Below are 21,522 nucleotides of genomic sequence, written 5' to 3'. Positions count from 1 at the left end.
CCCCCCACCCCCCCTTCCACCACGGGATTGAGTTACGTGTACTCGGGCTACAATGTGGACGCACAGGGGCCGTACCACTAATCAAGCCCAGTGGGGGGGTTGTGGGCCGTGCCAGCCCTCGACCTGTCACATGCTCCATTTGATGGATGAAATCAATAAAAGTCACCAGGAGAAAGCTGGTGCCAATGAAGAAGCAGTGGAAGCCTTCACATACACAGGAAATCACACACAGCAACCACTAACAGGTCTAATATTGTTCAGATAGATTTATCTCGACCTCCTAGATAAAACACTCAACAACTACAAACTACCCAGGATTCCCATACACACAAAAATCATACACGCTAGTTTGACCTACCTGTAGAGAAAATGCCCGTAGTGCTGGGATAGGGATGAGAGCGGCCATGAAGAAAGCAGTGATGTTACTGATTGAGGTCAAAGCCACGCTGGCCCCGGTTCTCTTCAAACACTCGCCTGTACGGTCCTGTAGTGTACAGAAACACACAGAGTTAACCTGGAGTTCACACACCCTGACAACTATTTTTAATCTTCAAAAATGCAATATACAGCCAAAACTTTACGGACACATGACCATCATACCCAGATCTACTTTCTGAACATCCTATTCCAGATTTATCCCTCTGTGCTGGTATAATAACCTCTACTCTTCTGGGAAGGCTTTCCCACTGGATTCTGGAGCCTAGCTGTGGTGATTTGCTAGTTCAGCCACAAGGGCATTAGTGAGGTGAGGCACTGATGGCAGGCGAGGAGGCCTGGGAGCTACATTATAACTTAAAAAAATTTAATAAAAAAAGGAATAAGAGGATGATGATGACGATGATGATGGATCCTGAGTGGTGAGAGGTTCCACAAAGCCAAGTCTTTTGGCCTAATGCTGTGGAATGCTCAAACGGAAATCCACTATATTTATCTCAACACTATATATATATCAACATTACTGTCTTACAGATATATTGGTCAGAATACCTACAAAATTAAAAGGAATATATTAACTGGCCAAGCATGCTTCATAAAACAAAGTCCATAAATGTAATGTAAAAAATCATTCTAATATTAATTAGTAATTCCTCACTGCTTTATTGGCATGAATGTTACAAATGTCACATTATTGCCAAAGCATTTTTTTCAACCATGCTAATTGGCTTAAGCTGAGAGCGTGATCATCTTCAGTGATAGCTGGCTCCTGTTCGTACGTTTATTTCAGATGTAGCTCACTGCTATTAGAAGGTAAAGAGCCATGTTGCTTTTTTTTTGGACAAATAAAGACTGGTTTATATACCGGTGTTATACAGGAAGTGTAGCATGCACAGCCTACATATACAGTATACAGTATGTTACCTTTCTATTAATTTTAAGAAGCAAATATACTCAAAGGGACTTAAAAATGATTATGCTATATTCACATATAAATGATATTGACTGGAATATCACAAATATATCTTTCATTAACTGATATTAGGAAACATTTTGGAATATAAGGCTAATGTCGACCTGTTAGTATACTTTACTTACAAAGTACGAGCTTCTGGGTGCTTTTGGTTCGACTGTTTGTGCATCACACAACACAACAAACACACTTGTACACTTTTGTTATTTAAAAAACACCAGCAGTTCAAATATTTCAGGTATAACCATCTTTCATTTCATCTGTCATTCAAAGTTTAGCCTATGAAATATGTAATTTCTTACACTTGCATCAGGACCGGGATCCCATGGGAAGTTTTTACTCTTATGCAGATGGTCTGAAATGAACATCTGAGAGCAACGAGAAACATCACACAGCCAGTGTAAGTGCTGTTTAGCAACAGCATTGCCTCATTTTACTTATTTATTCCAGAAAGAAGAAAACTAGGCTTGAGCATTTTGCTTCCCATCAGTCACGCTTTCACAGGTTCAAGTGTAGTTCATCTGAACTCAGCTTGGAAGACCTTATTCTCCATGTTCGATCTGACCTGCTGGCTTGTTATGATCTAAGCAGCAGTTTAAAAACAGCAGCTGAAAACAGTCCCGCACACAGTGTCCTATAGTGAAAAGAACCAACAGCTTTACATTATAGCGACGAACACATTTTTGTAATCTGCTTAGATAGCCAGCCCTTACTGTCAGTCAGGTGAATGCTGAATGGCTGAGCAGTACACATACTGACCCTTCAAGTCAGTGAGACTGTCGTTCCTTGCTCGTTGGGAGTTTTTGTCCTTGATTGCATGCCTGTGTCTCTGTATTCCAGGTTAAGTCGTCTCACCTACTCATCGGCATGATTACTTGTGATTAACAGTGAATAAGAAATGGTATTACTCCTTAAATAATTAAAAACAAGCTTTTCACAAATTGTTCGCCAGCTCTAATGCTTCCACTTAACAGGAACTTGCTCATAAGTGTGTAAGTGTTTAATCTGATCGGCTACATAATAAGCATGAAGCATCTGGAAAGCTTTGCCAAAAAAGGGAGGGAAGGTTCGAGAGCTCCTCTCGTCAGGCACAAAACATGCCGGCACATAACTTAGCAATCCTACATAATCTTATTTGGCACGTTTTCTTCCTCATGTCGTCTCAGGGAGTTTTTCCTTTCTCCTTTTCCTTTGCTCATTAAGGCTCTAAATCTACATCCGGATTACTGTAAAGCCTCTTGGTGACGGTGTCCAATGTTAAAGTACTATACAAATAAATGGAATAGGAACTGAATAGGAGTGATCCTCTGAGCTGTCACATCTGGCCCCTGACATGCCCCCTTACATGCCTCTTTTTTTTTGTCAATAAAATGTTTGACTTTCCTTCAATTTTTTCATTTTCTCCTCACATATATAAGGCAGCCACCTAAGCGACCACCCGCACACTTTGCCCTCATTGTTGAAGCTTTACTTCCTTTCTTTTCGCTTGCCTCAATGACACAATTTGTGTTACATGGTTTCTCAACTTGCTATTGACATACGAGATTCATTTGCATATACCCCAGCATTCTTTGCCAAGCTGAACATTTGAAGTTGTCATGGTTCAAACATCCATGTACATAGCTAATCTGTTGCTGATATTTAAATATATTATTAAGCCCACTGTAGCAGCAGTATTTCTATCTAAGCTGTGCCCTGACAAATAATGCTTTATAGGATAATATCCATTATTGACCCAACAGTAACTCAAAAGCCAATGTCAATTTTCCAAACCTCCTTTACACAAACCCTCCATGAAAGGTGTGTTATTTATGTTGTGTGCTGCAGAGGGATACTTTATCTTTCCTTATTTAAGCTCTTTAGCTGCTAGTTCCATGCGAGAGAGCCTGCAATCACTGAACCTGCCATGACAACTTAATGAGCTGAAGTCCTGATGAAAAGCTTTTCCGTTCTAATCCACTATTATGTGGCTTTTTTCAGCAGGAGTGCAAAAAAAAAGAGAGAGAGAGATTTATTTCCCTCCCACTCCTTGTCCCTCGCTTGCACAGAAACATTTCCATCAAACACAGGAGATAGCCATTTAAACAGTCAGCTTGGGACCACCGAAATGTAGTTGGCTCATTGTCTTGTTAGGATAAGCTCTTGTTTTTCGTCTAGAAGCCATTCAGATTGTTGACCGGGATAAGATAGTGTTCCAAACTCCACCTCCACACACACACACACACAGAGCATAAGTGAGGAACATAAGAGTGGGAAAAGGGAAAAAGGGGAGAGAAAGAATGAGTGTATGTACAAGTATGTGTGTGTGTGTGTGTTGGGAGTGACTGTGTGCAGGCTTTGAGTGAAGCACTGAGAATGTTCTGGACCACACAGTGTGTTCTTAAAGTCAGAATGACTCTGTGCTCTTCTCCCAAGAGTCTCCCAAGTTTACTTTCACCAAAAGAGCCGTGCTGCACTGCGCAATTGCACACAAACACAAGCAAACACTTGCCCTGACTCTCCTCTCACCACCAAGGACATGAACAGTCACACGTATACTTCTACGCCTGCAAAAACATTTATGTTCAACAACACAGTGCAGTTTGTAAAGCTGGACAATGTTGATAGAGCTGTGATTACCGTATACTCTATCCTCTCTATAGATCTCACTAGTTTATTCAGCTCAGATTTTTGTTTACATTTTTCTGGAAATCAGCTCCACCCCTGCCAGTACAGATCTGCTGAGCCCAACCCCTATTCCTTAAAAGGTAACTCACAAGAAATAGAGAGTTTAATCAAACATAATGCGATGATTTGAGGGGATGAGGAAGGCTTTCCAATATTTTCACTGCCACTGCAATTCAGTACACAAGCAGCAAAAATATATAACAAATTACAAACTCCTCCTTTAAATACCAAGTAATGCCTTATTTTAACATCATTACTTAATGACATTGGAAGCATCAAAAAATCATATGCAAATTTATATATATATTTATAAAAAAAAATATTTATATATATTTATGAAATGATTCATAAATGACTAAGTAACATGGAATGATGCCCAGTCTCACACACACAGATGTAGAAATGATCAAAAACAGATAAGTATCTGCTCTCACACTCTGCTGCATGTGTGTGTGTTTGTCATCACCATCCCCAAAAGCCCTTTGTGCAGCCACACACATCCTGTATTGGCCCCCAGGAGTCCCTGTGTGATGCCGGTGCACATCAAAGCTGAGCGAGGGGCAAGGTTTAAACTTACATCACAGGCTGGGACAGGTATGCGCATTCCGTTACGTGAGGGATAGCATGAGGGCAAAAAGTCGTAGCAACTCTGATACAGCCTGGCCCCTAGAAAACAAGTGAGCCCTCTTCTTCAGGATCTTAGCACATTATCTTGTCTTGACACAATCTCTGCAACTAATGTTATGTATAGTGAGGTTAGCAAAACAGAGATGTTTGCGATGTGGAAGAGAAAAACAGATAGATTGAGAAAAGGCTTATTCACCTCAAATGGGATTCTGCGGTTCTGACCAGTTTCACTAAAGGCATGAGCAAGAAGAAAGACATCATCCACTCCTACGCCAAGAGCAAGGAATGGCAGCACCTACGCACACACAGGAAATGCTATAGTTACACCCCAGGCTTTCTGCAAGAGAATACATCTTTGTTACATCTTCATGCATAAATTTAGCGGCATACCTGAGTAGTAGCAGCGTTGAAAGAGATGCCAATGAGAGAGCAGAGGCCGAGTCCGGCGGCGACGGACAGAGTGACCAGCAGCACTCCAGCTAGCCCCACTGCTCCCTGGGATTTGGCACAGTCCCAGCGCAACATGGTCAGACACGCATAGGCAAGCTGCACACAGGTGACAGAAAAAGCTATTAATATTCTATAACATTCAATAATACACCAACAAGTGTATGGCTTGGTGTGACTAGTGTAAAACAAATGTGTACGGATACCATGAGCAGGTAACCGCTGGCGATTCGGATTCCGCTGACACTGGAGAAGGATTTAAGGATGTCCTCTAGTGTAGTGGTGGTAAATGTCAGTACTTTCTGAGAGGAGTTGATGGACACACTCTGCTGGACCACCTTAAGATGAGAACATAAACATAGGATAAAGAGAAAATTAATGATGTCTTTGCCTTCATAATAGCAACATTAATACAATAAATAAAATACAAAGACCAGTTATCTAATATAGAACTAGGTTCTATATTACTCAATTGATGTCATTTTGGAATTTTCCATTTTTTCAACTGCTAACAATTAGATGACAGAAAATTTCAGTTGATTTACCATCTCATTACCTTCCTTTTATCCAGAGAAAAATACGTTTACACAAGTGCACACAAACACACACAACGCGCACAAGGGTAAAACTATACCAATCAGAGGTCAGGGCCTAAACAACATAGCCCAGATGATGTCACCTACAAACCACCAATGGGATGGCAGCTGTGAAAGAGATTGAGCGCTGTGTGGTTTAATGTGTTCCAGACGGGGCCACATCACGCATACACCGGATTTAAATGTGACCTTTTCTGCCCTTACATATGCACCTCCCCAAGTTCACATATAACACAGGCGTTTCAAATATGGAGGAGAAAGAAAGTCGAAGGTTGCTTTTGAACCCCCCCTCAAACAGCTGGGACCTTACCTTGAAGCGGGTTATGTGTGAGAGAAGTGCAGTCTCTGGAATGTCTAGTTTACTTATGACTTGCAGTGGAATTCTTTCACACACATATAGCTTGTATACATGCACTGTGTGTGAGTGTGAAAGAGAGAGAGAGAGAGAGAGAGAGTGGGGGGGGTCAAGAGCGTGAAAGAAGCTTTGATGTAGGCCAATAAAATTCCATTTCCATATTAGTTCCAGGTGGGTTCATGCTTCGTAAAGGGTTTCAAAAGCATTCCAAATAGCATGTCCTATGTCAGAATAACTCACTTATCATATGGGAAACCCTTTTTCCTATGTAAAGGTGGGTTAAGCAGTGAGTATGTGATCACATAAAGGAAAGAACCACAGACCCTTTCTGACTATTCAGCTCACATTAATGAATACAGCAAATGTCAGCTTTCTTTTCTATACTATTATTATTATCATTATTATTATAGTTATGAAGTTTGCACCGAGGATGACAGTGTGACTTAAGGACAGTGGGAGTAATGCAGTCTGTGTGTGTGTGTGTATGTGTGTGTGTGTGAGGGCAATCCCAACAGCTGAATTGCTGTGTAAATAAATTTTTACATGTATGCCACTGAAAAGGAAACTCAGTCTAAACACTTACCTAAACACTAGGTTATGAATTAGCCAGCTGCTTTCAGACTAAGCCAAAAACCTAGTCCTGGTAAAAGCAACATGATAAGTAATATACTTTATCTTTCTCTCTCTCTGTCTTTGTTGTTTGATTCAAAGTTGAGTACTAAAAGCAAGCTTTTACCTCAGAGTACTTCCTCTGCCAAGCTTCCAGGATGGCAGCCGCTTTCTCCTCGTTCCAGTTCAGGTGTGAGACTTCATCATAGCCCTTAAAGTGCTCATACATCTGTTTGGGGGTCATAAGCTGGAACATGGTCTGTAAAGCCTGGCCACTGTTGGAGACAGATAATTAAAAAACAAACAAACTGAGCCACAGTGAACAGCCTCTTCAAAATCTAAAACTCAAACACAAATGTTAGCTACATTGTTAGAACACACGCGTCTTCTTGTGCCATAAATAAATAAATTAAAGACTTTTTACTGTCCTGTACTGCCTCATGCTTTCTCAAGACTTTTGCCTACATTATCACAAAGCCAAATCCAATCAAAATAAACGGAATTAACAGATGCGTTAAAATCATCAGAAATCGTCAGACATATTCATCAGAATCAGAGTTTTCATGCATAAAATCAGTGAACTCTATCTTTAAGAACACTACTGACAATAGCACATGTAATCCTGGCTTGAATCTGACATTTTGTTATAGCTTGGGGTCTAGCTATAGTTCTCTCCAACTTCATGCTGAGGCATGCTGTACTGCCACTTTCGTTCTTCTTTAGACCTCCAGGTTCTGTCTTCCTGATGCACTGTCGCTATATGCTATATTCTGGTCTGCTCAGTCTTACCTGAGAAGCCTGCCGCTGTTGTTTTTTGTGGTCCCTCCGATGATGAGCTCCTCCTGCCAGTGCATATACTTCTTAGAGACCCCATGACAGCCACCTGTTAAAACTTGGGCAATATCCAGTGGCTGTGGAAAGAAAAAAATGGCAAGTGATTACAATCTCGGACATTGTACAGGGATTTAAATCTCTAGTAATATACTCAGTCTACGAACTAAAGATCTCTATGTTACATGCCATATCACATGTCATATTGTGACACCTGCTGGCTTTGACAGTTCCGTGTCTCTAAAGCACTTAAAGCGATAAATCTAATGAAATAAATAAATGATACATGGTATTGTCCTAGCAGTGTGTCATACAGGTTTTTGCTGGACGTTTCCGTTACCTGTGTAGAGTTCTTATTGGGAGCTGATGATGGGCAGTCTGGGTCAGCAGGGTTGATGCACGGACGGTCCATGTAGCCACGACCCACCTCAGCCTTGGCCAGTATTTCTTCCCAACTGCCCACAACTTTGGTCATGGTCTGCATATCAGCAATCAATGCCATTGGGTCAAAGTTCATCCATTGCAGAGGGGGTCTACCACTGTGGCAAGTGAGAAGAATCAGCATTAAACCAAAACTTTATCTTCATTTTAACTGAGCATGTCTGATTTGGCATGCTAACAGCCCGGAGTGCGTTTGATTTATGAGATGATCTAAGCTCTCTGTGGAGAGGATGGACTGCATCTCATATAACTGTCTTTGAAGCAGCAAAGAAGCACCATGGGCGGTATTTGAAAAGATAACGGACGACTTTGGTTAAGCCAAATCCACTGACAGAATGTTTTGAGGATCGTTTCTAACTCTGGGGATAGCAGAGGCAGCATTAAATGCATTTCAGAATGCCTCCATAATGACAGCTCTGCTAAACTGAATCAGTCCAATCATTGTAACTTTATCCTCAACTAATTACTTTATACTCCTGCTCCAGCTCAAGGCCTACAACATCCCCACAACTAAGAGCTTTTGAAATCATATTTAGAAACCTCTAATATTTCTGTTCCGCTCTCGGTTCCAGTCTCAGTCTGGCCTGCTCTTTCTGGATTTCAGCAGGGCCTCTCTCCCTCTCTCAACTTCAGTAAATCTGTCCACATGCTATCCTTACATGCCCTCCCTTGTTCCCTAAGTCCTCACTCCCTCTCTCCTTTGTGCTGTCGTTTTCTTCCACTCCTACCAATCCGCTGTCCGCCTCTCCAGACCTCCCGTTGGTTCTGCACTGAACTAGCCGTCCATCATTGCTGCATCTCTCACTTTTTCTCTTTTCACGGTGGACTCATCTGGCTAACCCTCATTGCCTTAGACCACATTGTATGTGCCTAACCAGGCTTGGGTCATTATTCAGACTCCCCCAACCAGAACACAGTCAAATTCTTATTTACCATCTACGATGGAGGGAGGAAAGAGAGGCTGAGAGAGGGAGAGAGAGAGAGAAAAAAAATTAGTGTTCTGCTTTTGCTGGATTGGAGGGAAGTCTGCTGAGCATAACTATTGCACAAAGCTATTAAAAGCAAAAGGGTAACAATTGTGTGGGGTCCCAGCTTGCCCAGGCCACAGAGCTGTTACAATGAGGGCCTTTAGAGAGGAGCAGTGCAGTCCTGAAATGCACAAATACAACAAAGCAGCCTTGCCAAATTACTGTTTACCGTCCTACTGCCGTTGCTCCTCGCTCATAAGCCCATTTCTCATGCAAATCACTAAGATTTTAGCATTTTATAACATGTCTCAAAGTTGCAAATGAAAAAAAAAAACATTATTGGTGACTGTCACTTACGGGAGATAGGCAATGCCTGAGTGTAGCTTAGCACCTTCCCAGAAGCAGTCCAGAGGAGTGATGATCAAACAAGGATGCAGGTTTTCAATTATCTAAAAGCATGGATGTCATTAAGCTCATTTATCTCACTCCACATATAACAGTGTATATAGTATGCTCAGTTGGCAGTATCTCACCTGGTAGACGAAATTGTTTTCTGTGAGGAGTTCTCCTGATTTGTAGCATAAATGTTCTAATTTCCATTTCCTACAAGGTATAAGTAAATCCATGAATTTTCAGTTTCACATAAACATAATACAAAATGATATAAAAGACATGTATGCATTGCATCTTAGCCCAATATGAATGCTGCATTTTACCTGTTGTACATGTAAACATGCACTCTGCTAGCTTTTATGGCAGAGTCCAGGTGCTGCTTGAGCGCCTCCACTGTCAGGATGTTAGCACCGTGCTGCCGTGGAGTCTGGATCATTAGCTGAGGGTTAAACATGGCCTCCTCACCGATCTTCTGCCGCGTGTATTTCAGCTCCTGATTTACCCTACCACCAACTAGTAGGAATGAGAAAGGAGAAATATATGAGACGTTGCGACTGGAGCCAGATATACACTGGACACTCTTAATAATAATATCTGATGCATCCCATGATCTGTATTACTGCAAGCTGACATTGTATAGAGGTTATGCATAGCAATGAGGTACTTCCACTGCAATTCCCCTTTGCCATTATCACCAACATAACCGCAAACTACTGTCAAAAATAATTCTGGTTAAAGAATATAGTTGGTCAGAAAAAGAAAGCAGTATCACTATATAATTATCAACTCACATCATCTTGATTAAAGCTCTCAAACACACGCTTAGCCAGATCTTAGACATGCAAGATTCATGAGTGCAATCAGAGGCACATAAAGTAAGTACAGTGTACATGCATGTGTGTGTGTGTGTATGTGTGTGTGTGTGTGTGTGTGCGTGTGTGTTCTTAAGAGCTCAGCCTATAAAGTCCTCAACTGGCATCCCTAAGCCTAAAAACTGCTACAAAAGTCGTCTTTCAAAGAGACCTGCTGACTGGTGGCCAAGTCTGCCTCTCAAAGCTGACGATTCTTCATGTTCCATTTACCTGCCCGCAGAGAAAATCAGACTTCTCCGTTTTCAGGATCAAGAATCTTTCAAACGGCTGTCCCACTTACACAAACTATCACACAATGCAGCTCACTCATGCAGGTGATTGGGTAAATTTACTACAACCACATACACACCGGCTTCATATTTTAAATCCTCCTTAGTGTTGATGTAGGAAAGTAAGAAACTTTGATACCTGGTTAAACACGGTGAAAAGAGTCAAATTTGTCCTCACAACGGTTCATAAGAACACTTTTTGAATTTTTTTTACTCATCGCTTCATGTACATTCCCTCCGGCTGGCTTTAAACTGTATGTTCATGATTTTTTTTTTTACTCCAGATAACATCACAAAGCAAAAGCTCACTTTTTTATCTTATTTTCAAAGAAAGCATTTATGCACTTTGTGCATTTAATGAAAAGGAAACATAAAAAAGTGGTTTCCTTATGAATGACTAATCTAGCAATAGTGATCAGTTTGAACAGTAGGCCTAAGCTGAGTGTTTTGCAGCCATTGTAACTGAATTAAAGATAAGAAAACCATGCCTTTCTCTGAGGCTAGACCACCAAGTCAGTTTGGAAAGACTAGCAGGGAAAGAAAAAATGTCTACCCACATTAGGACAACACTGTGGAGTCTTTCTTCCTCAGCCCAAAACGCACTCACATCTGATCTTGTTTTAGGGCATGTTTATAATATCCATGATTAATCGCAGCCTTGACCAAAGCCAAGCTCAGCTTCAACATGGTTATGGAAGCCAGGTTGATTACGGCCTAATATGGCTTAGCATGTTCTTTATTTAGTCCTCTGGAACACCAGCAGTTTTTTGGGGAGAAGAAAATGTTCTAGAAGTCATCAGAAAGCCATGACTGTACAGCAGAGCTCTCCTCGCTGCGAGGAGAATGTGAGCTGAGTAGCCTGCTGACGATCGGACACTCACCAGATGCCAGGCAAGATTTACCAAGGAAAGACAATAATGCACATAGACGGATTTACAGGGATGAAACCCAATATGTGTTACGTAATATGTCAAAAGATTTACAAGCGTTGGATTATGGGAATGTCATAATACATCAAGATCTCATAAAACACATATCCAGAGCACCTGAGCTTGATTAGGATGGTTACAGTTTTGGTTTGAGGGCTCATTTACATATTATCACCTCGCTTGTATATAGTTTAGATATTAACCTTTATATATTATGATGACTGTGATAGCGGTATTGTAAAGGGAAATACCTTGATAAACTTTAATTAGCATAGCACACATCTGTCATATCATATATAGCAAAATCTTTACTGTAAAAAACATATAAGGAAAGCATACATGCATGGAATGCATATCTTACCATGAACTTTTTATTCCTGTATTAAAACTGGATTATAGTTTAACATTATGGGCTGCACTATAGCTGTGTCACTGTGTAACATTTTTCCACAAGTATTGAGTGAGAGATGCGAGTGAACTGGGTGTGCATGTCAGTGTGTTTGAGCCTAAACTGGGCTCATTCATTTTGTTGCATAACATTAACCCCTGACCCTCCCTTTTCACTGCTGGACGAGTGAGGATTGGAAGGGGCCCACCATCGCCCCCCGGTTTTCAAGCTTTGCCCTACGATTCTCACCATTCAGCCATGAGCTGGCTTTTTATTGGGCTGCCTTAGAGGCTAGCATGGGGCTCCTCACTTCAAGAAGGCACCCCTCTGATACACACACACACACCACATCACAGCTCCATTGCTCTCCACCTGATCCTGCCAACTATACACCATCCCAGCTCCAGCCAATCCTGGTGCTGCTCACTGGGGGCTGGTGAGGCAGGGAGGGGTGCTGCGTGTGGTGATACATGAAGGCACTTTTTATGAGTGTGTTGCGGGCGGGATTAGCTGGATTAGAACCCAACTCAGGGAGACCCCCCTGCGATCATGCGGAAGTCCTTGAGCAGTTTTTAAGATCCAGAGCCATGCTTGCCACTTCTGCTTGGCACTGCCATGCTGCCCTGCTTATGGATTGCCTTTACATTTTTTCTTGTCTTTTTAATTACACCACCAGGGAGACTGAGGTAGTCCTGATCAAAACATCCTGCACCATCTCTCACCGCAGTTTATGCTGCACTTGCTGTGCTAGCCTGCAGGATTAATCAAAATTAATGTTCAGAACTAACAGGTTAGTGTCATATTGTAGCTTAGCACTGAGCAGCACTGACGTCTTGCAGCTCCAAAGTCTCCAGTTTATTCCTGAGCTCATGTTACTATCCCTGTGCCATTATGCATTTCTGTCCTAATGGGTTTCCTTTAGGTTTTCTTGTCTCCTCCTGGGTGGTAGGTAGATTTTACTAGTTGAAATTGGCCCTTGGTGTGAATGAGTGTGTGCACAGTGCCGTGCAAACCTATTCAGGGTATCTTTCCACTTCACCTAATGATAAGCTATAGATCCACCTTGACCCTGACCAGTTTAAAGTGGCTGAATGAAAATACTGCTGCTTCTATAAGAAAAAATCCAAATTACTTCCAACAAATGTTCTGATAATAAAAGCACCTAGTAAATGTATGCTGAGCAATTTATTTATTTGATTTCATCAAATCCGACAGCAAGCTAACTTTGCATACTAAATCGTGTACCCACTGGCCACACACACACACACCAACACTCCTCAGCCCTTTTAAAGCTTTCTGGAGATAAGAGAAAAGAGGGATGTGATGTCATTGAAGGTGGGAGTGAAAGAGTAGGAGAGAGTGAGAGGTGACAGAGAGCGAGAGAGAGAGAGTTCCTGACCCGCAGCTGTGGCACAATGCCCCCAAGCAGTCTGCCGACCCCTGACACAAATTTTACACCGCAGCTGCCATTTACTCCATGCTGCATTACCATATGTATGGCCTGCTCTTCCCTAATTATGCTAATCACATGTCCAGAGCTGTGCCTTGAAAAAATGGGTGTATTTAGCAGTCCGCTGCGTACAAATGCAGCTTACTGCAATCCAGAGATGTACATTCAGAGTGCCTTGAAAGGCCAGATTTTTCCACGTTGCTGGCTTCATTCAGGTCGCTTACCCTGGAGAAAAAAAACCTATTCAAATCAACTAGATTGCAATGCAACAAAAAAGTAGGGAGAGAATGTGTGTGTGTGTGTGTGGTGTGTGTGTGTGTGTGTACTCATAGTACTGAGGATTCTGAGTGTGCACCGACCCAAACACTGAGCGAGTTCCAGCAAAATAAGATATCATCCACAGGCATCCACATGTCTTGGAACTAAGTATTATTCTCTAGTGTAAGCAGCTATCTGTGACTTTGGTTGCATAATACTGTACTATCGTACTTTATAAGAACACAAACATTATATACTTTTTCTGCAAGATGTCAAAACATCACTAAATGCCCATGCACTAATGTTAATTCAGATCACTGAAAACTGTGCAGTGCATTTACTGTCTAACTTGACCAATTCACAGTTCTTGTCCATTAGTGAAATAAAAAATCCATGCTTCCTTCAGATTTCAATCAATAAACAAGCTACATCTTTTTCCAAAGTCTTACAACACAATGTGAAAAAAGCTGCTCTTATCTCTTAAGGTGTGTTGCCCAACGTATTCTGTATCTCTTTCATGTCTCTCTACTCTTTTTCCACTTTGAAATTTTAAGCCTGTTAAGACTGAAGGAAAAACTGGCTCTGTAGCCCAAACACAAATATCTTTATAACTGCTTCCACTATCTTCTTTCTCCCTCTTTCTCTCACTCTCACTCTCTGAGCGGACGAGAGGGGGAGGGCCGGACCACCCGGCATCCGTGGCAAGACACAGTGTTTACATTGCTGTGCTTCACTCTGTAATACATCTGGCATCCCAGGGCTGGACTCCCAAGAGAGGAGGGGAGGAGGGACGTGAGGCGAAGAGAGTAAAAAGGGGGGAGGGTGTTTAGTGTGGGGAAACGTTTCGGAAGGAAAGCAAGCAGAAGCCAGGGGGGGCACATGGGTAAGTGAGAGGGAGAGTGTGTGTGTGTGTGTTTGTGTGTGTGTGTGTGTGTGAGAGAGAGAGAGAGAGAGAGAGAGAGAGAGAGAGAGTGAGAGAGAGAGAGAGAGAGAGAGAGAGAGAGAGAGGGAAACATTCTGGTGTCTCTGGTTTTTGAATAACATCAGGTGAAGGTATGCAGAACATAAACACAGGACTTGGAGGCCTGTCAGGATGCCAGTTGTGAATGGGAAGTACTCCATTTGTCCCTGTCTTCCACACACATCTGTCTTTTTCAGACTTTTTCAGATGGTTTACAGCAAAACTGGAAAGGGAAATTATGCACATAACGTAATCCTGTATTACTTACAACAACATAGCTAACTTCAGCAAACCTTTACTGGTGTGTCTTTACTGTGTGAGCAACAATACACATCTAGTATATACACTGTAATGCACCATACCTAAACAAAATATTTTTATACTCATTTATATTAAACAGCTAGTCTGATACAAACATTCTCCAAGCGACATGCTTGTTTATTTCTCTCTCCTCACCACAGAACAAAAAGGCTGTTTCATCCACAGTAGAAGACAAGATATATATTACACATATGCATCCCAGACTATATACCCTTGAGTATGACCATGACAAAGAGCCAGTCCTGACCATATGTTTAAAGGGATGTATGCACTTTCCTCCACCTGTTAAATGCTTGTCCTACTAGCTACATTTTGGTCCATTTGCTTCCTTCTCTTAGAATCATACAAGTAATGCATGAAACAAGAGACGCTTCAGAAACCTACCACAGTCATATTGATCACAATCACTGATAAAATCATACTGCCCCCTACTGGGTGCATCTAATACATTGCTCGTGGCACTGACTTCAACAATGAAATGAATATGGCATAATGGTGTTTGCCTCTTACTATTCTCTCCACCTCCACCGTAGGCTGGAACCCCTCACTCCACACCAGGCTCATTCAGCCTGGTATCAGATGAGCTTTTAAATAGTGGTGGCTCCACATGATGACCTCAGGTCCTAAGGGACACCGCCTTGTGGCCTCCAATTGCATGGCCCCTAACCCCCCCCCCCTTTTTTTTAGAAAATGGTGAAGTCTAACTCTCAACATCATAATGATTTCTCCGCAGATTTGGTTGGTGGGATGACATACAGAACAGCAAATGTTCATGAGACATGGTTTTAATTAACGTTTATAGTTTATAGGAAAACACGCAGGTCACTATCTGGCAATGAGCTTTAGAAGAGTTTCACGATTATGAACAGAACACCCAAGATCACCAAAGGCACTGCTTCTTAATGTACGTTATCTTGAACAAAACATATATAACAAAGTAATTACAGTGTGAAGAAAAAGAAAACTGTAAGCTGGCATAGTGGATTTTAGAAAGACACAAACTTACTGCTATCTTTCTGGATCTTAGTATAAACAACACTCATGAACTTTACCTTTCAGAGACGTCTTATGAATGAATTAAACTGTGACGTCATGCTGTGAAGGTAATGCAAACCTAATAATATGTATATTACTGTTGCTCTCCCTTGAGCTAACTTGGCTTTTTGTCAACAGCATACCCCTTTTTATCAATGGCATACCTTTCAGTTACAGATACGCACTCAATCATGAGAAGTTAAAACTGCATGCAGGCTTTTTTCCCCCGAATGTTCTGAGACAGCAAATGTGCATGCGTTTCCTTTCAGAGTCAGTTAAGTCCGTAAAGGCACAACCTACATCAGTCTTAACTGTACAATTTGTACAGAAACCAAACAAATTATATTCCTTGGACCTGCACGCTTCTAAATGGCGAGTGATGAAAGCTGAGATGAGATCACGCCGATTCCCATTTGAGCTGAATTTAAGCAGAAGGTACAAGACAAAGTGCAATAGTGGGGTCGTTCAGAGGTCGCTAGGAAAAGGCTGTTCCAAATGAAACATAAACATGCATCCTAATGGACACCGGGACGATATCTTCCAGCTCGAAAACCCCGGGACAGGCAGAACTAATCTATCCCTCAGCTACAGAGCTTAATCCAAACAAACAGATTTCAATGTTCCTGCATCTGGCAGCTGTCATCTCTCCAAATCTGATCTCTAAGAGGGGGGCTGTCACCTAATAAGCCTGTCATAGAGCAACTGTACTCGCTTAAGAAATCTATTTATGTTGTGTTCACATTGAGATTGGTGAAAATGATTGTTATAGCATTTTACACATTGTTCCTATTTTATTTTCATCAATTTATAGAAACACCGCATTAAAAAAAACCCTGCATATTACACACACGTTTGTTTTTGTGAACATAGCATTACACATATATAAACACACACACACACACACACACAAACTAAGTATATATAGTTTGGTTTCCATGTAGTTTTATTGATGAATATATCACATTTTACTGTAGGTAATTTTATTCTACTTGGCTAAAAAGCATTTTAAGTTGTCAGCAATATCTTGCTGGTCCTGACGAGGTAGTTTGCATACCCAAACAACAACAATAACAACAACAACAACAACTACACAGTGACCAGAAACTTGATGCTGAGAATAGCGTTATTATATTGGTGGGGCTCATTCAGCCTAATATTCTGATATGTTTAATTAGTCTGACGAAAATTGACTGAAAAGAAGAGCAGGCTGTCTATCATAAACATAATTAAATAAAAGAAAACACGGCTGCTAAAATACAGAGGCTCTATTTAACCGAACGGCGCTATCAAAACTCCTCCATTTTGCTGGAATGCAGATCAAAGTCTCCAGTCGCCCCTCCCCACTGCAGGCAACAAAAAAACCCACCACCCGCACTTAACTGCCCCAAACCGCGACTTTATTTCCCACAAAATCGCAGAAATAGTCTAAAATCATCTCAAGTCTGTTAGTTAAGCGAAGTGGGACTTCTCTGTGTGTCCCTAGTTCAGCCTACGTTCTCTCTCTTCATCCTTTAACCCTGAGACAAATCTTTTTGGAAAGTTGAAAGCCGTCCAAAACAGGACCACACACAGCCACTCGGATCACATTCAGCTGCTGGAGGCAGACACACACACACACACATGCACACACACACACACACGCTCGCACCCCCTCACAAAATGGCGGCTTTGTCAAACATTTCTTTACTAAAAACACAAATTATTCAGTCTTACTAAAATATCGCAGCATGGTGAGATTGGGTCGCGCGCGCGCGCGGCCGTGACGCAGCCTTAGCAAGATGAACAAAAACGAACATTTCCAAGGTTTTAACACAGAATAAAAAATTCCTCCAGCATCCCATTTACACTATCTTATAAACACACACACAGGTTAAAGCAAACGATTAGTACGATATAAAGCCGAGATGTAAGAGAAAGGGACTTTTTTGCTTACCTTCCACCCAGAGGTTCTCCACGTTGGTCTCCAGGTTAGCTGCCCTCAAACCAACAGCGAAAGCTCCAAATATCAAAAGGCCCACAACTAAAAACTTTCCACAGTTCTTTTGTATATAACAGCCGAGTCTGAACAAAAGTTTTTGAAACTTTGCTCTCAGCCACAGCGGTGCTTTCCTTCCAGTCGCCTTACCCTATAACGAAGAGGGGGAAAAAACACCAACAACAGATATTAGGCTATTTCTCTCTAACGGGAATGCTTTTGCGCAAAATAAACTTGCATTTGACTGGACACTTATTTATTTCTCCAGATATGTCAGACTCCTGCTGTTATCAAACCCACCTGTGACACTGTGCGTGCTTTAAACCGTAACTAATTGTGTTTAATGCTACAAGTTTCTTATGGAAAAGTTCCCAGCGTAACGGTTCACAACATGTGTACATGATCCTGACTACACCAGGTCACTTCTAGTCATTTGTCAGCCGTACTATCTCTCATTCCGCATATAGTTGATTAGAGGCATTACTTTTTAGTCACTACATAAACTCATTCAGGCTTGCAGTGTTCGTGCGCGTGACCAAACGGTGTCAAGTGATTCGAGTTTCTAGGTGCACGTGGGTTCCGCTCCTGCAACGCCGCTGAAGTTTAACCATAACAAAATGCACAAACTCACGTAAGTAAACAGTGCGTACTGCAGTGATGTACTATTTTAACACAATAGGAGAAATCATGTGTGGTTTGGGATGTAGTCACAGAGTCCCGCGACGCCGAGAAGCGGCCATCACAAGGGGAGTTACGGCAATATTTGTGAACGGAAGAGGGCAGCCACATGGATTTTCTCTCAGTCGTACGGGAGGAGAAACTACTCCCCGTGTAGATACTATCGCGAAAAACCTATCGGTTCTGCACTAGGCATGTTAGAAAAGAGCAGTTGTACTCAAATAGCGGAAACATAAGCTGGGGCTAATGTAAAAGCGGCAATGTGACAGTTATCGCACTGTGAACCTGAAAGAGCGCAAAACAAAACAGCAGGACAAAAAAGGCAAAAAAAACCCAAGTCCCGTTACGCGGCCACTTAACAATAAGGATGAGGTATTTAACCGTCTGTCCTGCACCGACTATTTCCACATCGAGTAGTTCAATAAAAACGCAAAAGCACCTCCGATATCTGCTCAAGCGCGAACGCTGCATCGCAGTAGCTCGGCCGCTGTAAGTACTCCAAGTCCGGCGGGGCTGCGCGACCGTTCCGTCTAGTCCTCCGCGTTACCCTCGGCCGATCGGGCTCCCCGTTTTCCTGATCGAAGGAGACGTTACCAGCCGAGGCCATGTTGTCCAGTCCTCGCTCTCGGCACTAGTCGATCGGCCCGCAAGCGTCGCTGAATATCCGAAGAAAACGGCGTTTCTCTGTCGGTGCTCGCAGAGCCACAAAGCGCTTCATACTCCTGTTTGGCACGGCGAGTCAGAGTCGGCGCCTTCCATTGCAACATTTCGCGAATCCGGAGGTCTCCGATGATTTCGCATTCACAGTTTCTCTCTTTAAACCAAAAGCAAAAAAGCAGAAAAAAATTCAGAAGCCAGAGCGCTTTCTGTAATGCGAGGTACGACGGCTCCGTGGCCGATGCATTCTGTGTTTTGTGCTTATGAGTTCCTATGTGTGTGTGTGTGCGTGTGTATATATATATGTGTGTGTATGTGTGTGTGTGTGTGTTGAGGGCCGCGGGACACAGCGGTCTCTCTGCGATTCAATAAGATGAGGAGGGGAAAAGAGAGAGAGCACTCTCCATTCGGAGACGGAGGAGGAGGAGGAGGAGGGGTAGGGGTAAGCAAAAAGTAAAAAAAAAAAAAAACTTCTGCCCGAAATCCCGCCTCCAGGTCTGTCAGGTGGCCGGGGTTTCTCGGCTCTGATTGGTTCCAGAAGGGCAAAAATTACTCAGCAAACACGACTATTATTAGCTGCTTAGCAACAGCTCACCAAAGTAGAGAGACCACCCAGGCGGCCCGAGTAGCGCGTGTGCGTCCCGAAAGTTTGAGGGGCAGCCCTTACACACAAGCCCCGCCCTTTCCCTGCGATGGAGGAGCCCGTGCTAGTGGTTGGGATTACCTCCGTGTGTGTTAGAGATGAGGAGCAGAGTCCTTTTCACACGAGCAGCAGCACATTTGCACAGTATGAAAACATCACAGCTGTTCTTAAGAGTTTCGGTGATGGAAAATGACACTGTGAGGGGCATTTTGCTGGCATGATTTTTGTCCGCTTGTCCCCTTAGTTTGTGGAGTAAAAATCTGGATTTATAGCGACATGAAAATAAATATGGCAAAGACGTTAAAGTAAACTACTGCAGGCAAAAACAAGAAACCCAGAAAACACTGTTCTTACAAACACTGAGTGCTGGTGTACTGTCCCATATTTGCAATCTTGCATTAAGTTTATTCTTAAGTTGAATCCTTTATTTTGCTGAAAAATCACTGCAGTTCAAAACAAGTGCAAATCATAAATATGTTGTAGCTTCACAGTCACCAGATATCAACTCACAAACAGATATGAACACCTTCACAAGGTCTAAACCACCACCATCATTAAAACACCAACAGAGATTCTTTCTTCACATATCCCATCCTCTTGGGTTGGGGTCAGAGTGCAAGGTCAACCATGGTGCAACACCCCTGGAGCAGGGTGGGTTGGGGGCCTTGCTTAAGGGCCCAACGGTGGCAGCTTGGCGGTGCTGGGGCTCTTCCGGTCAACAATCCAAGCCATAACCACCTGAGCTACCACTGCACAGATCCAGATCTGTGAAGAATCTATCCCCAGCTGAAGCTGTTAATGGTGGCCCAAAACCTTAGACACTTGTGTTCATTTTCTTGTCATTTTTCACCTGTCTGTTTGCATAAAATATATATGTATATATATATATGTGTGACGCAAAGTTGCTTCAAGAAATAATGTTTGCCATACACTATATGGCCAGACAAAATGTGCTCATTTCAACGCCACAGAGTTGGTCTCTCTGTGCTGTATAATAACTTTCATTCTTCTGGACTAGATTGTGGAGTGTGGCTTTGTGCACAGAGGCACTGTCGTGATGAAACAAGTTTGAACCCTTTAGTTCCAGTGAAGGCAAATCTTAATGGTACAGCATACAAATTCATTCAAGACAGTTATGTGCTTCAGATTTTCTGGCACCAGTTTGGAGAAGGCCCATATATGGATGTCCAGATACATTTGGCCATAGAGTGTTTTATTATAAATTGCAGTGAACAGTAAAATTGATGAAAAATCAGTATTTGGTATGAACATTCATTCGTTTTAAAACTGCACCAATTCACTTAGATACATTGTTATGTAGTTTTTAAGGAACTCTGCTGGTAGGTTTTTTTCAGCCATGCTTTAGCTCTTTTGCAGACTTTGACTGTCTCGCTTCTGTTTTTTTGCAAATTATTTAAGATGTTTTGATCTGAAAAGTAATGTGCTTTTACCACACTGCTGTTTGATTCCCACTGATGGCATGAGCTTGCAGTGGAGTGGATGACGACAGGTCATCAGCACAAGATTTTTCCTGATTGACTTGACACTCTGCCAACAGTCGTGTTGCTTGTTTCTTTTTTATTATTTTTATTTTTCTAAATGACTTTTTGTTTAATAAAAGGATATAAATAATAAATTTTGTTATAAAAGATGGTGAATTTTAATGAATTTAATGATAATCGTATATGTGCATGAAAATTGACTGCAGTCTAGTGTTCACAGTGAATAAAAAATTTGTTATTAC

At 42.0% G+C, this 21,522-nt stretch overlaps 1 protein-coding gene across 1 annotated transcript in view; it reads right to left on the bottom strand.

The window, feature by feature from the left end:
- The window catches only part of ptch1 (patched 1), a 43,080-nt gene extending 23,578 nt beyond the window's left edge, over window positions 1-19,502 (bottom strand). Inside the window, exons 1-12 of the mRNA XM_058389903.1 lie at window positions 18,918-19,502; window positions 17,759-17,951; window positions 9,666-9,855; window positions 9,483-9,552; window positions 9,307-9,398; window positions 7,881-8,079; window positions 7,499-7,620; window positions 6,837-6,984; window positions 5,356-5,487; window positions 5,093-5,248; window positions 4,899-4,997; window positions 359-484 (exon numbers count right to left, since the gene is read on the bottom strand). Coding sequence (XP_058245886.1) covers window positions 359-484; window positions 4,899-4,997; window positions 5,093-5,248; window positions 5,356-5,487; window positions 6,837-6,984; window positions 7,499-7,620; window positions 7,881-8,079; window positions 9,307-9,398; window positions 9,483-9,552; window positions 9,666-9,855; window positions 17,759-17,951; window positions 18,918-19,085 — 1,695 coding nt within the window. The 5' untranslated portion in view covers window positions 19,086-19,502. The remainder of the gene's footprint in view (window positions 1-358; window positions 485-4,898; window positions 4,998-5,092; window positions 5,249-5,355; window positions 5,488-6,836; window positions 6,985-7,498; window positions 7,621-7,880; window positions 8,080-9,306; window positions 9,399-9,482; window positions 9,553-9,665; window positions 9,856-17,758; window positions 17,952-18,917) is intronic.
- Window positions 19,503-21,522: the final 2,020 nt, after the last annotated feature.

The sequence above is a fragment of the Hemibagrus wyckioides genome, linkage group LG05 (genome assembly GCF_019097595.1).
Source record: "Hemibagrus wyckioides isolate EC202008001 linkage group LG05, SWU_Hwy_1.0, whole genome shotgun sequence".
Lineage (NCBI taxonomy): Eukaryota > Metazoa > Chordata > Actinopteri > Siluriformes > Bagridae > Hemibagrus > Hemibagrus wyckioides.
This window is presented reverse-complemented; position numbering and strand designations above follow the sequence as displayed.